This window comes from Mustelus asterias, chromosome 14, assembly GCF_964213995.1.
Source record: "Mustelus asterias chromosome 14, sMusAst1.hap1.1, whole genome shotgun sequence".
NCBI lineage: Eukaryota > Metazoa > Chordata > Chondrichthyes > Carcharhiniformes > Triakidae > Mustelus > Mustelus asterias.
In genome coordinates this window covers 5612274-5629778 of record NC_135814.1, presented here as the reverse complement: position 1 = coordinate 5629778, position 17505 = coordinate 5612274, and the positions used below count along the sequence as shown (strand labels likewise).

Sequence of the window (17505 nt, the reverse complement as noted above, 5' to 3'; positions counted from 1 at the left end):
AGTGGTATAGTGGTATTGTTGCTGGACTCGTAATCCCAGGATAATGCTCTGGGGACCCCGGTTCGAATCCCGCCACTGGCAGATAGTGGAACGTGAATTCAATATAAAAAATCTGAAATTAAGAATCTTCTGATGACCATGAAACCATTGTCCATTGTTGGAAAAACCCATCTGGTTCACTAATGTCCTTTAGGGAAGGAAAACTGCCGTCCTTACCTGGTCTGGCCTACATGTGACTCCAGAATGTGGTTGACTCTCAACTGCCCTTCTCGGGCAACTAGGAATGGGCAATAAATGCTGACCAGCCAGCGACGCCCATGTCCCACGAATGAATTTTTAAAAATTAATAATTGAATTTAAATTCCACCAGCAGCCCTCGTGGGATTTGAACCCGCGCCCACAGATCAACGACCCCCTCCAGTCATCTATCTTCCCCCCACCCAACCTGCATGCACTTAAGAAAGACACAAATCCTCACACATACAAGGAACAAAGTCTGGATTTCGGCTCTTTTTGATGTTTGCCTCGCTCTGTCCAATGGAACAGGAGTTTGGTTCGGCCTGGTAGGCACACAGAGCCTCCCATTCCTTGTGCAGACGGTCCTTGGTCTTCAGATGATCTTCCATGTAGGCCTGTAAAAGAAGCAAAAGACGTCACAAGTTCAACGGTGGGGTCACGAAAGGAGACGGGTGGGGTGGGTGGGGCGGGGGGGGGTGGTCAATGCTTTCGGCTCTTTAAAGATGTGAAGGTAAAGTGAGGAGAGGCAATGTGAATTAAATCGTACAGTGTTAAAGTAGGTTTAGGAACAGAGAGAGTTGAGCACACAGGGACTGAGGGACACAGATTTAAGATTCTGAGCAAAATATACAGGGGAGGGGGAGTGGGAAATGTGAGGGAAAACATTCCTGACGCAGTGAGCGGTTATGATCAGGAACTGGTTGTCTGTGAGGGTTGGGGGACCACTAATGATTTCCAATGAAATTGGGTGGTCACTTGAGGCAGGATAAGAGAGTGGGACTGAATGTATTGCTCTACAGAGAGCTGGCATGGACTCAATGGGACGAATGGCCTCCTTCCGTGCTGTAAAGACTCTTATCAAACTTGGGGATACATGTGCAGAAATATTTAAAGTTGGTGGGACAAGTGGAAGAGGCCATTGAGAAGATTACAGAGCTTCTTGGCTTTATTAGTCAAAGTTCCGCTAAACCTTCAGGTTCCCCCCTCTCCTCCCCTTTCCACACACCCAATCCTTCACTCCGCCAACCTCTCCCGCTCTTCCTCACCCTTTCCTCCCTTCCCTCACTCCCCTCCAACCCACCCGCCTCCTACCCTTCCTCCCCACTCGCACAAAACCCAACCCCACCCTCACTCCTGCTCCTCTCCTCCGCTAGCCTTACTTCTGTCATCTCACTCCCCCCCGCCCCTGCTTCCCTCATCTCCTCCTCACTCCCTCACCCTCCCCTCTCCTCACTCCCGTTACACTCTGCCTCAACACAAACCCCCAACAACCTCCCTCCCCTCCAATTCCATCCACGTCGCTTACCAGGATCATGTGACCGGTGGAGATGTCCATGTTGGACTGCACAGGCTCCTCACACCAGGAGGGGGTGCTGCTATGGGAGCTGGGACTCGCTTGCGGAGCGTCACTGAACTGAGATGACACACTACTGACCCGGGATGTATCCACCGTCTCCGTGCGGGCGTAGGACGATTTAGCTGCCATGTGCTGTCGGCACAGTTCCTGCAGAGAGGAACAAGAACAAGTTGTTTTCCTTTTGTTTCACTATTCTAGATCTCCTATTATGCAATGATAAATGGCAAATTAATAACCTAGTTGTAAAGGATCTTCTAGGGATGAGTGATCACAACGTGACAGAATTTTACATTATGGTTGAAAATGAGCAAGTTAGGGCGGTACGGTAGCACAGTGGTTAGCACTGCTGCTTCACAGCTCCAGGGTCCCGGGTTCAATTCCCGGCTCGGGTCACTGTCTGTGTGGAGTTTGCACGTTCTCCTCATGTCTGCGTGGGTTTCCTCCGGGTGCTCCGGTTTCCTCCCACAGTCCAAAGATGTGCGGGTTAGGTTGATTGGCCAGGTTCAAAATTGCCCCTTAGAATCCTAAAATGCGTAGGTTAGAGGGATTGGCGGGTAAATATGTGGGGATGGGGCCTGGGTGGGATTGTGGTCGGTGCAGACTCGATGGGCCGAATGGCCTCCTTCTGCACTGTAGGGTTTCTATGATTCTATGAACCTGAAGCCCTGAGGTGGAATCTTTCTGTCCCACCCGCCCCAGGAATCGTAGTGGGCTGGGCGGGGAAGAGGGGGGGTGTCAGTCTTTAACGTAACAAGTGTGGCCTCAAACTCTCTCTATTTCAATAATCTCCCCCAGCCCCACAACCTCCCGAATTCCCTCCCCGCCTCTCTCTCTCTCTCTTCCTTTAAGACATGCTTTAAAACCTCTCTCTTTGACCAAGCCTTTGATCATCTGTCCTAATGCCTCCTTCCTTATCAAACCTTGACTGATAACCGCTCCTGTGGATGCTTTATGGTGGGCGGCACGGAGGCACAGTGGTTAGCACTGCTGCCTCACAGCACCAGGGACCTGGGTTCGATTCCCGGCTTGGGTCACTGTCTGTGCGGAGTCTGCAATTTCCCCCTGTGTCTGTGTGGGTTTCCTCCGGGTGCTCCAGTTTCCTCCCACAGTCCGAAAGACGTGTTGGTTAGGTGCATTGGCCGTGCTAAATTCACCCTCAGTGTTACTCGAGCAGGCGACTGAGTGTGGCGACTAGGGGATTTTCACAGTAACTTCATTGCAGTGTTAATGTAAGCCGACTTGTGACACGAATGAATAAACTTTAAACTTAGATCTCTGCATTCCTCCAATTCTGACCTCTTGAGCATCCCCAATTTTAATCGCTCCAACATTAGCCTTCAGCTGCCTAGGTCTGAAACTCTGGAATTCCCCTCCCCACCTCTCTCTCTTTTCCTTTAAGACATGCTTTAAAACCTCTCTCTTTGACCAAGCCTTTGGTCATCTGTCCTAATTCCTCCTTCCTTATCAAATTTTGCCTGATAACCGCTCCTGTGGATGCTTTACGGTGGCCGGGACTTTCTGACCTCGCTGTGGCAGGGCCCATCCTGAGGCAGTGGCGGACCAGCCAAAAGTCATTGCCTTTCAGCTGGATGGGAGAATCCCGGCCTACGTTGGGGTACTATACATAGACATGTTAATGTTGTGGAGATAATGGCAACCCAGTCCTCTCCTCCTGACATCCATACTCTCGCATTTTCCAATGGGTATCAGTGCACAGGGAGCCAATATTAACCAATTCCCAGAGACAGACTGTTCTTAACCCCGCACTCCCAACTTCCCAATTGTCTCCTGCTCTATCACCTCGCACCAAATCTGGCAAGGAAATTGGGGGTTGCTTGTCTCGAGTCTATTTGGAGATGGTGACTGAGGGGACACGGTGATTGTAATTATATAGTGACGGGGCCCGAGCTTCCTCAGAGTCACAATCAACATCAGATTGGCACTCTGTGCCCAACTTCCGTCCTGTCTTGCTCGATCTATCGACCCGGGCGGGGTGAAATCCCATCCCTTCAACCGAAGCGTAGCCGAGATCAAAGGGAAGGAGGCAACGCCCCTGTTTTTAGGGCGTGTGCTGTCGCAAACCAGGTAAGTTTAAAGATCCCGTGAAATGGAAAGGTCCTGGAGGGGCCGGGGAGAGGGTAACTGTCCAGATAAGCAGATAGGATAATGGCAGGAATTGGAGGTTGGGAGAGTCGGAGGTCAGGAGTCAGAGGTCAGGAGTCGAAGGTCAAGGGGAGTAGGAGGTTTGGGGGAGGTCAGAGGTCAGGGGTTTGGAGGTTGCGGGGGAATCGGAGGTAAGTAAGTTAAGTTTTTATTAGTGTCACAAGTCAGCTTACATTAACACTGCAATAAAATTACTGTGAAAATCCCCTAGTCGCCACACTCCGGCGCCTGTTCGGGTACACTGAGGGAGAATTTAGCATGGCCAATACAGCCTAACCAACATGTCTTTCAGACTGTGGGAGGAAACCGGAGCACCTGGGGGAAAACCCACGCAGACACGGGGAGAACGTGCGGACTCCGCACAGACAGTGACTCAAGCCGGGAATAGAACCCAGATACCTGCTGTGAGGCAGCAGTGCTAACCACTGTGCCATCATGCCACCCCACCATGTGGGGGGGAAACAGAGGTTTGGGGGTCAGGGGTTCGGAGGTCAAAGGGAATTGGAGGTTGGGGGAATTGAAAGTCGGGGGCATCAGGTATGGAGGGGGAGATGGTGTTGGGGCTGGGTGGGGAGGTGAGTGCAGGGGTCTTGGGTCTTGTGGCGGGGGCTGTGGGGCTCTGGTGAGAGGTGTCTGGGGGTGAGATTGCAGGAGATTGCCGAGCGTTCCAGAGCAGGGTGTGGGGGAAGAGGGGGGGGGGAGGTGTAGTCAGGTGGGGACACGGGAAGTCCAGGGTTAAGGGAGACTCTGGGAGGTGGTCAGGGTTATGGGGTTAGTTCCAAGGGTGTAGCTGTTGGATGTTGGATGTGGGGAGACCTCTTAGGGGTCTCGAGGTGGGTTGGGGGGGGGCGGGGGGGGGAGGGAGGTTGGTGGGGGGAGTCCCGTTAGGGGAGGGTTTCTACAATAGAAGAAGTTAGTAGCTGTTTTCTTTCTTCTAACTTTTTCTGGGTAACTCTCGGTACAGCCCTCCTGGAACAATCGGAAGTTTGTAATTTTAATCACATTTTCAGGATGGTTCCCAGGGCAAGGAAACGTCCAGAGCAAGTTTCCGCTTCAGGGCAATTACCTGGGAGGTTCCGAAGGGGAATCCCCAGCGCACCTTTGGGAAACCCCCCACCTCCCCCCCAACAATCCGACACTGCGGGGCTCGGAAACTCAGCCTCATTGAGTTTATATTCACCAATCCCAATATAAAGGTGGATTCCAGAATCTCCGATGGCAAAGTCTTGCCTCAAATGGCTGTGACTAACATGCAACAAGTGGGGATGGAACGGGACGGACGGGAACTAGCCAGCAGAGTGGGATTTCTGATGTAAGGTGGGCTTCGCGCGACTGAACACGCATCACACCCTCGCCAACTAGTGCCCCTTACCTGAAACTGGAGGGCGTGTGTACTCGATGTTGCAGGACATAACTATAGGGTTCGTGGTGGGAGATACAGGAAGGATATCAGAGGTAGGTTCTTTACGCAGAGAGTGGTTGGGGTGTGGAATGGACTGCCTGCAGTGATAGTGGAGTCAGACACTTTAGGAACATTTAAGCGGTTATTGGATAGGCACATGGAGCACACCAGGATGATAGGGAGTGGGATAGCTTGATCTTGGTTTCAGATAAAGCTCGGCACAACATCGTGGGCCGAAGGGCCTGTTCTGTGCTGTACTGTTCTATGTTCTATGACACGTGTACCTGATATTGGAGGGTGGCGTACCAGAATTTGGAAAGACGCACGTACCTGATATTGGAGGGAGGTGTCAGTTCCTCCCTCAGGACCCAGCCCGGCCAATTTCTCCTTCTGACGCTGCTTGGCATTCTGTCTCAGGCAGAAGATGACGGCTCCCGCAATGAGAATGCCAGCAATGCAGGCGACAGCGATAAAGGACAGCAGCAGGAATCGGAACGTGTTGCTGTGTCTCGCCGGCTTTGGCAGCGAGTGGAATGCATTCCTCTGCGAATAAACGAGAGAGAGAGAGCGAGAGAGGTGAAAACTGGAGAAGATGTAATGAAGATGACGAGAAATTCACACCAGGCTGCCTCAGAGTTGTGAATCTCACCGAGGTGGAGGCTTGTGGAAGAGACAAGCAATTTGCAGGTTTCTCTCGGACAGCTGTTTCATCATCACTGAATGATTCGCTCCAGAAAAATGATTCTTGTTCCAAAGAAAGCACCAATAACTCAACAATCAAAAGCTGGAGTTTATGTTGCTGCCTTGGTTCATCTTTGTCTCCTGCTTTTATTTATCTTATTTATTAGTGTCACAAGTAGGCTTACATTAACATTGCAATGAAGGTACTGCAAAATTCCCCTAGTCGCCACACTCCAGCGCCTATTCGGGTCAATCCACCCCAACCAGCACGTCTTTCGGACTGTGGGAGGAAACCGGAGCACCCGGAGGAAACCCACACAGACACGGGGAGAACGTGCAAACTCCACACAGACAGTGACCCAAGCCGGGAATCGAACCCGGGTCCCTGGCGCTGTGAGGCAGCAGTGCTAACCCACTGTGCCGCCTTATCTCTCGTGCGTTTATCTGGAAGGAGTCGGCCCCTTCAGATTGGATGCGACAGAATAGGAAAGGTTTTGTTCCACTGGGATTTTCCCCGGTGGGAGTAAGTGACAGAGGAGTTGGTTCATTTGGAGAGGTGGAACTGGGATTGAACGCGAACCTCTAGAATCGCACAGGAGAAGAGTTTGTTGTACCTGGATTGCCGAAAGTGGGAATACGGCTCCCCGGGGTGGCAAACACATGGGCTGGGATTTTGCCAGCAGGATCCTTTGGTCCTGCCAATGGCGCACCCTGCCGGGGGATTCCTGGCCTGGGGGCGCGGCGGGCGGTGGGGGTTGGAATTACATGGGAAACCCTGTTCCCCAGAAGATCCACACTACCAAATGCAGAGAAAATCCTGCCCACAGAATAAATGAGAAAGGTTGGCCAATATTTAGATTTCATCTCGTGGGAGTGAATGGGGAGGAGTTTGGATCCATTGGGATTTTGTCCAATGGGAATGAATGGGAAGGGGTTTGGATCCTTTGGGGTTCTGTCCAATGGGAATGAGTGGGAAGGGGTTTGGTTCCATTGGGATTCTGTAGAATGGGAATGAATGGGAAGGAGTTTGGATCCATTGGGATCCTGTATAATGGGAATGTATGGGAAGGGGTTTGGATCCATTGGGATTCTGTCCAATGGGAGTGAATGGGAAGGGGTTTGGATCCATTGGGATCCTGTACAATGAGAATGAATGGGAAGGGGTGTGGATCCATTGGGATCCTGTAGAATGGGAATGTATGGGAAGGGGTTTGGATCCATTGGGATCCTGTAGAATGGGAATGTATGGGAAGGGGTTTGGATCCACTGGGATCCTGCAGGATGGGAATGTATGGGAAGGGTTTGGATCCATTGGAATCCTGTAGGACAGGAATGTATGGGAGGGGGTTTGGATCCATTGGAATCCAGTAGAATGGGAATGTATGGGAAGGGGTTTGGATCCACTGGGATCCTGTAGGATGGGAATGTATGGGAGGGGGTTTGGATCCATTGGAATCCAGTAGAATGGGAATGTATGGGAAGGGGTTTGGATCCACTGGGATCCTGTAGGATGGGAATGTATGGGAAGGGGTTTGGATCCACTGGGATCCTGTAGGATGGGAATGTATGGGAAGGGGTTTGGATCCATTGGGATTCTGTCCAATGAGAATGAATGGGAAGGGGTTTGGATCCATTGGGATCCTGTAGAATGGGAATGAATGGGAAGGGGTTTGGATCCATTGGGATCCTGTAGAATGTGAATGAATGGGAAAGGGTTTGGATCCATTGGGATCCTGTAGGATGGGAATGTATGGGAAGGGGTTTGGATCCATTGGGATTCTGTCCAATGAGAATGAATGGGAAGGGGTTTGGATCCATTGGGATCCTGTAGAATGGGAATGAATGGGAAGGGGTTTGGATCCATTGGGATCCTGTAGAATGGGAATGAATGGGAAGGGGTTTGGATCCATTGGGATCCTGTCGAATGAAGTGAATGCTGCCGTTCTACATTATAAATTATGTCGATGCACGAGGTTAGTTACAGCACGTTGCTGAATATTCATCTTGCTCCGTCCTCCAAGATTAGACTCATGGACAGAAATACAAAACTGATACCAAAGCAATGTATCAGAATATAAACTCACGCTTTGACACAAACTCTCTGCTGTCTCTCACTGCTTTAGGAGCTTGTGCTGACCTCCATGTTCTGCACAAAAGGACATATTCACCTCCCAGTTACCCTCTTGACGATAAGTTCAAAATACAAGCTCCATTCGTGAGCAATGGTTTGAGTTTCAGGACATTTCCCGTGGCTAAAATGAATCACTGATCTCCGTCCTCTCTCCCCGCTTGCTCAGTTACTATAGTTACAGTCCCGTGTCTTTTCGTGGCCAATCTATGGGAATTCTTTTATTTTTTTGTGCCCTAGTCGCACAATATCACACGAAAATCCCTCCCATTGAGGGGACAAAGTAGAGTTTGCTAATGCTTCAGATGCCTCACAGATCCAGATTCAACTGTGAAGCTTCCAGATCAATTCCTCAATCTGCGCTGCTCCCAACTCAATGGGGGAGGGGTGTGGAGTGGGAGGATGGACAAACACAGATAGAGATCCATTCCCTCCCCCCCCCAAACCCCCCCACCCCACCCCACTCCAACCCAACCCTTTGTGGCCTGAGTTTCCACACAGATGGATAGGCTCTTGCTCTGAGTGAAAGTGTTGGCAGAGACTCAGATATGGAAGTCCTGGGGATGGGGCTACATTCTAAATTGCGCATCTGTGTTTTGTGGAAGAAGCTGCCCGTGTTAATCAGCAGCTGTCTCCCTCCCCGCAAGGGGTGGCAAAGTGGGTTAGCACGGCTGCCTCACAGCGCCAGGGACCTGGGCTCAATTCCCGACTTGGGTCACTGTCTGTGTGGAGTTTGCACAATCTCCCCATGTCTGCCTGGGTTTCCTCCGGGTGCTCCGGTTTCCTCCCACAGTCTGAAAGACGTGCTGGTTAGGTGGATTGACCCGAACAGGTGCCGGAGTGTGCTGACTCAGGGAATTTCACAGTAACTTCATTGCAGTGTTAATGTAAGCCTTACTTGTGACTAATAAATAAACTTTATAAACTGTATTTGGTGAGGTAGGTATCTAAAAACCCAAAGGGTGCAGGTTAGATTTGGTAGCAGTATTCTAAACCTTGTGAATTCAGTTGATAACCAGGGTGCCCCTTTGGGAGAGGTAAGGTACCCCTGTGCGAGAGGTAAGATACCCTTAGGGGATCCCACGAATAGTTTGGGATTGTTAAAAGTAGACATGAATGTGCGTAAGAAGTGCACAAACTGTCGAAGGCCGATGGAACTGTCAAACTGTCAAGGGATCGAACTCCATGGGCTTTAAGTTAAAGAAAGAGAGTGGAGTTTAAAAGTCAGTGCTTGCTATTTCACTCTGTCTGCTGAGATGGATCTGATGCCTATCATTATAGAATTTGTGCTGCATGTCTAATTTTACAACATATTATCACATCGGGACGCCTGTTAAGTGAGCAATCTGATTAACGGCACCAAACGGTCATAGACAGGTTTGTTTTCGGCCCTGCCTCCAACATTCTCTGGGGACGAGAGTTCCACAGAATTATGATCTTCTGAGAGAAAGAGATTCTCCTACTTTTCGTCTGAAATGGATGACATGTCTCCTAGTTCTGCTCTCTCCCACATGAGGAACATCCTCTCAGCATCTTTCTGGTTGGATCACAGCTTGGTATGGCTCCGGCAAGAAACTACAAAGGGTCGTGAATGTAGCCCAGTCCATCACACAAACCAGCCTCCCATCCATTGACTCTGACTACACTTCCTGCTGCCTCGGCATAATTAAGGACCCCACGCACCCCGGACATTCTCTCTTCCACCTTCTTCTTTTGGGAAAAAGATACAAAACTCTGAGGTCACGTACCAACCGACTCAAGAACAGCTTCTTCCCTGCTGCTGTCAGACTTTTGAATGGACCTACCTCGCATTAAGTTGATCTTTCTCTACACCCTAGCTATGACTGTAATGCCACATTCTGCACTCTCTCCTTTCCTTCTCTATGAACGGTATGTTTTGTCTGTATAGTGCGCAAGAAACAATACTTTTCACTGTATTGTGGGCCCACTGGCCCAATTGATTAAGATCCCGTTGCAATCGGAGATAACCCTCTTCACTGTCCACTATGTCACCAATCTTGGTGTCATCTGCAAACATCCTAACCATGCCTCCTAAATTCTCATCCAAATCATTAATATAAATGACAAATAACAGTGGACCCAGCACTGATCCCTGAGGCACACCGCTGGTCACAGGCCTCCAGTTTGAAAAACAACTCTCTACAACCACCTTCTGTCTTCTGTTGTCAACATCAGGTTAAAGTCCAACAGGTTTGTTTGGTAGCAAATGCCATTAGCTTTTGGAGCGCTGCTCCTTCGTCAGATGGAGTGGAAATCTGCTCTCAAACAGGGCACAGAGACACAAAATCAAGTTACAGAATACTGATTAGAATGCGAATCTCTACAGCCAACCAGGTCTTAAAGATACAGACAATGTGAGTGGAGGGAGCATTAAGCACAGGTTAAAGAGATGTGTATTGTCTCCAGACAGGACAGCCAGTGAGATTCTGCAAGTCCAGGAGGCAAGCTGTGGGGGTTACTGATAGTGTGACATAAACCCAACATCCCGGTTTAGGCCGTCCTCATGTGTGTGAAACTTGGCTATCAGTTTCTGCTCAGCGACTCTGCGCTGTCGTGTGTCGTGAAGGCCGCCTTGGAGAACGCTTACCCGAAGATCAGACGCTGAATGCCCGTGACCGCTGAAGTGCTTCCCCACAGGAAGAGAACAGTCTTGCCTGGTGATTGTCGAGCGGTGTTCATTCATCCGTTGTCGTAGCGTCTGCATGGTTTCCCCAATGTACCATGCCTCGGGACATCCTTTCCTGCAGCGTATCAGGTAGACAACGTTGGCCGAGTTGCAAGAGTAGGTACCGTGTACCTGGTAGATGGTGTTCTCACGTGAGATGATGGCATCCATGTCGATGATCTGGCACGTCTTGCAGAGGCAGGGTTGTGTGGTGTCGTGGTCACTGTTCTCCCGAAGGCTGGGTAGTTTGCTGCGGACAATGGTCTGTTTGAGGTTGTGCGGTTGTTTGAAGGCAAGAAGTGGGAGTGTGGGGATGGCCTTGGCGAGATGGTCGTCTTCATCAATGACATGTTGAAGGCTCCGGAGATGTCGTAGCTTCTCCGCTCCGGGGAAGTACTGGACGACGAAGGGTACTCTGTCCACCGTGTCCCGAGTTTGTCTTCTGAGGAGGTCGGTGCGGTTTTTCTCTGTGGCGCATTGGAACTGTTGATCGATGAGTCGAGCGCCATATCCTGTTCTTATGAGGGCATCTTTCAGCGTCTGGAGGTGTCTGTTGCGATTCTCCTCATCCGAGCAGATCCTGTGTATACGGAGGGCGTGTCCTTGGCTTCTTTCGCTCAGATGAGGAGGATGGCAACAGACACCTCCAGACGCTGAAAGATGCCCTCATAAGAACAGGATATGGCGCTCGACTCATCGATCGACAGTTCCGACGCGCCACAGCGAAAAACCGCACCGACCTCCTCAGAAGACAAACACGGGACACGGTGGACAGAGTACCCTTCGTCGTCCAGTACTTCCCCGGAGCGGAGAAGCTATGGCATCTCCTCCGGAGCCTTCAACATGTCATTGATGAAGACGAACATCTCGCCAAGGCTATCCCCACACCCCCACTTCTTGCCTTCAAACAACCACGCAACCTCAAACAGACCATTGTCCGCAGCAAACTACCCAGCCTTCAGGAGAACAGTGACCACGACACCACACAACCCTGCCTCTGCAAGACGTGCCGGATCATCGACATGGATGCCATCATCTCACGTGAGAACACCATCTACCAGGTACACGGTACCTACTCTTGCAACTCGGCCAACGTTGTCTACCTGATACACTGCAGGAAAGGATGTCCCAAGGCATGGTACATTGGGGAAACCATGCAGACGCTACGACAACGGATGAATGAACACCGCTCGACAATCACCAGGCAAGACTGTTCTCTTCCTGTGGGGGAGCACTTCAGCGGTCACGGGCATTCAGCGTCTGATCTTCGGGTAAGCGTTCTCCAAGGCGGCCTTCATGACACACGACAGCGCAGAGTCGCTGAGCAGAAACTGATAGCCAAGTTCCGCACACATGAGGACGGCCTAAACCGGGATGTTGGGTTTATGTCACACTATCAGTAACCCCCACAGCTTGCCCCCTGGACTTGCAGAATCTCACTGGCTGTCCTGTCTGGAGACAATACACATCTCTTTAACCTGTGCTTAATGCTCCCTCCACTCACATTGTCTGTATCTTTAAGACCTGGTTGGTTGTAGAGATTCGCATTCTAATCAGTATTCTGTAACTTGATTTTGTGTCTCTGTGCCCTGTTTGAGAGCAGATATCCACTCCATCTGACGAAGGAGCAGCGCTCCGAAAGCTAATGGCATTTGCTACCAAATAAACCTGTTGGACTTTAACCTGGTGTTGTTAAAACTCTTACTGTGTTCACCCCAGTCCAACGCCGGCATCTCCACATTCTGTTGTCAAGCCAGAGGGTTAGAGGATTAACCACATTTCTGTGGGACTGGAGTCACATACAGGCCCAGACTGGGTAGGGAGTTTGCTGAATTACTCGTTCAGTGACACACGGCCTCACGCTAAAACATAAGGGGAGAGCTTGGGGATTGGAGGGGAGGAGGGGAGGATGAGTATCGGCTGGGATGCAGCCATGGAGACAGTTGCAATCAAAGAGCCACAAGCGAGGGGAAAGGTTCATCAACCAATGGGCTCAGGGGAACTCAGAACCAACTGGGAGCCAGTTTGAGCTGACTTTGCTTTGACAGGAAAGAAGGTTCCCCAACCGAGCCTGTGAGGGTTGGACCCTGCTCTAGATGTTGAGAGTTCAGAAAGGGTGCAGGAAATATTGATGCGAATGCTTCCCGGGGTGAGGGACTTCCAGCACCTGGATAGACATAAAATCATAGAATCCTACAGTGCAGAAGGAGGCCATTCGGCCCAACGAGTCTGCACCGACCATAATCCCACCCAGGTCCTATCCCCTCAACCCCACATATTTACCCTAACTAATCCCCCTGGCACTAAAGGGCAATTTAGCATGGCCGATCAACCTAACCTGCACATCTTTGGACTGTGGGAGGAAACCGGAGCACCCGGAAGAAACCCACGCAGACATGGGGAGAATGTGCAAACTCCACCCAGACAGTGACCCGAGCCGGGAATCGAACCCGGGTCCCTGGAGCTGTGAAGCAGCAGTGCTAACCACTGTGCTACCGTGCCACCCTGTACTGAAATCTCACAACATCAGGTTAAAGTCCAACAGGTTTATTTGGAATCACGAGCCTTCAGGGCGCTGCTTCTTCATCAGGTGAGTGGGACTCACTCAATCATTCACCTGAGGAAGGAGCGGCGCTCCGAAAGCTCGTGATTCCAAATAAACCTGTTGGACTTTAACCTGTTCTTATAAGACTTCTTACTAAAAGGACAATCGAAGCAGATTCAATCCTTGCCTCACAGCTCCAGGGACCCAGGTTTGATTCCCGGCTTGGGTCACTGTCTGTGCGGAGTCTGCACGTTCTCCCTGTGTCTGCGTGGGTTTCCTCCGGGTGCTCTGGTTTCCTCCCACACTCCAAGGATATACAGGTTAGGTGGATTGGCCGTGTTAAATGTGTGGGGTTACGGGGATTGAGTGGGGGATAGGGCCTGGGTATGATGCTGTATTGGAGAGTCGGTGCAGCCTCGATGGGCCGAATGGCCTCTTCCACTGTAGGGATTCTGTGGTTCAATGGGAACTTTTGAAAGTTTAAAGTGTATTTATTCGTCACAAGTAGGCTTACATTAACATTGCAATGAAGTTACTGTGAAATTCTCCTAGTCGCCACACTCCGGCGCCTGTTTGGGCCAATTCACCCTAACCAGCACGTCTTTTAGACTGTGGGAGGAAACCAGAGCACCCGGAGGAAACCCACGCAGACACGGGGAGAACGTGCAGACTCCGCACAGACAGTGACCCGAGCCGGGAATCGAACCCGGGTCCCTGGCGCTGTGAGGCAGCAGTGCTAATTAACAGCTTGCGTAAAAAAAATATATTTGCAGAGCTGTGGGTCGTGGGGCGGAGGGGGAGTGGTGGTGTTGGGAGCTAACACAGGCCCGATGGGCTGAATAGCCTCCTGATATACTGTCAGTATCTTTTAATTGAACGAGTGCGAGTTTAGCAATGAGGGGCGCGATGCTCCGATCTCGTCCGTGACCACCTCACTGCGAGCGAGAATGAAGAATCTGGCATTCCGGGTGCAAAATTCCAGTCACTTCAGCGGCAGAAAACCAGAGAATCCCAGCCATGGACAAGGACAGAGATTTCTGACTAAGGACAGGGTAGTGAAATAAACCTCAGCTGTCACCTCCTAACCAAACCACCAGGTGGCAGTCCTGTCCCATTTATAGGTTTAAAGGCAAAATACTGCAGATGCTGCAATCTGAAATAAAAACAGAAAATACTGGAAAATCTCAGCAGGTCTGACAGCGTCTGTGGGGGGAGAATAGTGCCAACGTTTCGAGTCTGGATCCTTCGTCAGGAAGATTTTCCAGCATTTTCCATTTACAGGTTTCATTGGCAATCTCAATTAGCTTTTTAGGGACATATTTAATCCCCTTCCGATCACAGATCCATTAACTATTGCCTTAACCATTACGTTACCCAACTACTCCCCCTCCTCACCCCTCCCCACCCTCCCCATTCCAGCTCACCGGCTGCGGAAACCCTCACTCCTGCCTCCAGACTCGACTATTCCAGCTCACTCCTGACTCCTGAATGGGTGACACAATGGTTAGTGCTGCTGCCTCACAGCTCCAGGGACCCGGGTTCGATTCCTGGCTTGGGTCACTGTGTGTGTGGAGTTTGCACGTTCTCCCCGTGTCTGTGTGGGTTTCCTCCGGGTGCTCCGATTTCCTCCCATGCTCCAAAGATGTGCAGGTTAGGTGGATTGGCCGTGCCAAATTGCCCTTTAGTGTCAGGGGGACTAGCTAGGGTAAATGCTTGGGGTTGTGGGGCTAGGGCCTGGGTGGGATTGTGGTCGGTGCAGACTCGATGGGCCGAATGGCCTCCTTCTGCACTGTAGGGTTTCTATGATACTCTCCCACATTGCACCATCTGTAAACTCAACTTATCCAAAACCCTGCTGCTCTGTCTTAATTTGCAACAAGTTCCGTTCCCTCGTCACCCCCTGGTGCTCACTGACTTACGTTAAGGTTCCTGGTCAAGCGATGGCCGAATTTTAAACTCCTTTTCCTTGTTTATAAATCCTTGGTGACCTCACTTCTTCCTAACTGTACAATCCCCTGCAGCCCCACAACCCCGGGAGAGAGAGCGTGTGTGAGAGAGCGTGTGTGAGAGAGCGTGTGTGAGAGAGAGCGTGTGTGAGAGAGAGCGTGTGTGAGAGAGAGTGTGTGAGAGAGAGCGTGTGTGAGAGAGTGTGTGAGAGAGAGAGTGTGTGAGAGAGTGTGTGAGAGAGAGCGTGTGTGAGAGAGAGCGTGTGTGAGAGAGAGTGTGTGAGAGAGAGCGTGTGTGAGAGAGAGCGTGTGTGAGAGAGCGTGTGTGAGAGAGAGCGTGTGAGAGAGAGCGTGTGTGAGAGAGCGTGTGTGAGAGAGAGTGTGTGAGAGAGAGTGTGTGAGAGAGAGCGTGTGTGAGAGAGCGTGTGTGAGAGAGAGCGTGTGTGAGAGAGAGCGTGTGAGAGAGAGAGTGAGAACATCCCTGTTTTCTATTGGTGCCAAAAGCAAACACAAGGGGTGATAGTTGGGGGTGGCACGGTGGCGCAGTGGTTAGCACTGCTGCCTCACCGCGCCAGGGACCCGGGTTCGATTCCCGGCTTGGGTCACTGTCTGTGTGGAATCTGCACATTCTCCTCGTGTCTGCGTGGGTTTCCTCCGGGTGCTCCGGTTTCCTCCCACAGTCCGAAAGGCGTGCTGGTTAGGTGGATTGGCCGTGCTAAATTGCCCCTTAGTGTCCAAAGATACGCAGGTTAGATGGATTGTCACTGGTCGGGACAGAAACCTGATTGGAGGGATTCAAACATGGGAGACTTGATTTGATTTATTATTGTCACATGTATTAGTATACAGTGAAAAGTATTGTTTCTTGCGCACTATACAGAGAAAGCATACCGTTCATAGAGAAGGAAAGGAGAGAGTGCAGAATGTAGCGTTACACTCACAGCTCGGGTGTAGAGAAAGATCAACTTAATGCATTGTTAGAGAGTTTAAAAGAGTTAGAATAAAGTTTTAGAAGCGTAGAACAAGAGTAAAAAATAGAACTAGAAGGTGTGCTGGACACAGCTTGCAAGAAGTCGCCTCACTCCAGCGCCATGGGAGGTGATGACACCTTCAGAAAGTTATGTGTTGAAAGGGGGCAGGGGGGCGGGGTGGGTGGGGGGGGGAAAGGGGCTGGTGATGGGAAGGTTATTTGCAAGGACAGAGGGGTCAAGGGTTGGTTTTTGTTTGAGGAGATGGGGTGGATTTGAAGGAGAGAGGGACAGCACCTGAAGAGAGGGAAGCATTCCCAATATTGACCAACATGCCGATCGGGAGGGTCAGCGGTTTAGTGGGAATGGGGTCGAGGTGGGGTCTCGTGAGCAAGGTGTGTTGAGAGAGGTCAGGAGGGGAGGGTGAGAGTTCAGGGTGCTGGGCTGGAAGGGATGTTTAGCCCAGTGGGTTAGTGGAGAGGGGGGGGCAGCTGACTGGATAGTCCCAACCTCAGTGACAGAGGCTGTTGTTGCAGGTGAGGATGGCGGGATCAGGAGAGAGGGCTTCAAGGAGACAGTGTGCAGCTGAGAAAAGAAGCCAAACAGAGAGGAGAGGAGTAAGCGTGTGCCATTGCTGAAACAATGTGTAATGAATAAAACCGGAGTATAGTCAGAACTCAGCGGCCATTTTGTCTTTCTGTTCTCTGCTCCGCTCTGAGTCCTTTCTGATCAAGGCGTACACACTCTCCACACCTGACTCTTCACTTTCAGATCCTGACTGAGGCAGCACGGGGCACAGTGGGTTGGCACTGCTGCCTCACAGCGCCAGGGACTTGGGTTCGATTCCCGGCTTGGATCACTGTGTGTATGGAGTCTACACATTCTCCCCGTGTCTGCGTGGGTTTCCTCCGGGTGCTCCGGGTTCCTCCCACAATCCAAAGATGGGCGGTTAGGCTGATTGGCCATGATAACTTGCCCCTTAGTGTCAGGGGGATTGGCAGGGTAAATAGATGGGGTTACGGAGATAGGGGATTGTGGTCCAAATGGCCTCCTTCTGCACTGTAGGGATTCTATGATTCTAGTGCAGGAGAACACTTCCTAATGTCCTGGCCAATAATTATCCCTCAGATCAATCTCCATAAAGAAGTAGATTATCTGGACATTATCACATTATTGGGTGATATTTGGGAGTTATGGAGGAACTGGGAGAAGGGGAGTTAAGGTTCCAGTCGGATCAGCTATGATTTTGCTGATTGGGGCAGCCGGTTCAATGGGCCAAATGGTTTATTCCTGCTCCCTTACGAGAGCTTACTGCACGTAAATTGGCTGCCACGTTTCAGAAGTACTTTATTGGCTGTCAATGCTTTGAGACTGAAGTCATGAAAGGTGCTA

General features: G+C 50.8%; 1 protein-coding gene across 1 annotated transcript in view; it reads right to left on the bottom strand.

The window, feature by feature from the left end:
- Positions 1-17505, bottom strand: part of LOC144504113 (receptor-type tyrosine-protein phosphatase-like N) — a 270541-nt gene that overhangs the window by 43272 nt on the left and 209764 nt on the right. Inside the window, exons 13-15 of the mRNA XM_078229290.1 lie at positions 5490-5702; positions 1544-1741; positions 485-632 (exon numbers count right to left, since the gene is read on the bottom strand). Coding sequence (XP_078085416.1) covers positions 485-632; positions 1544-1741; positions 5490-5702 — 559 coding nt within the window. The remainder of the gene's footprint in view (positions 1-484; positions 633-1543; positions 1742-5489; positions 5703-17505) is intronic.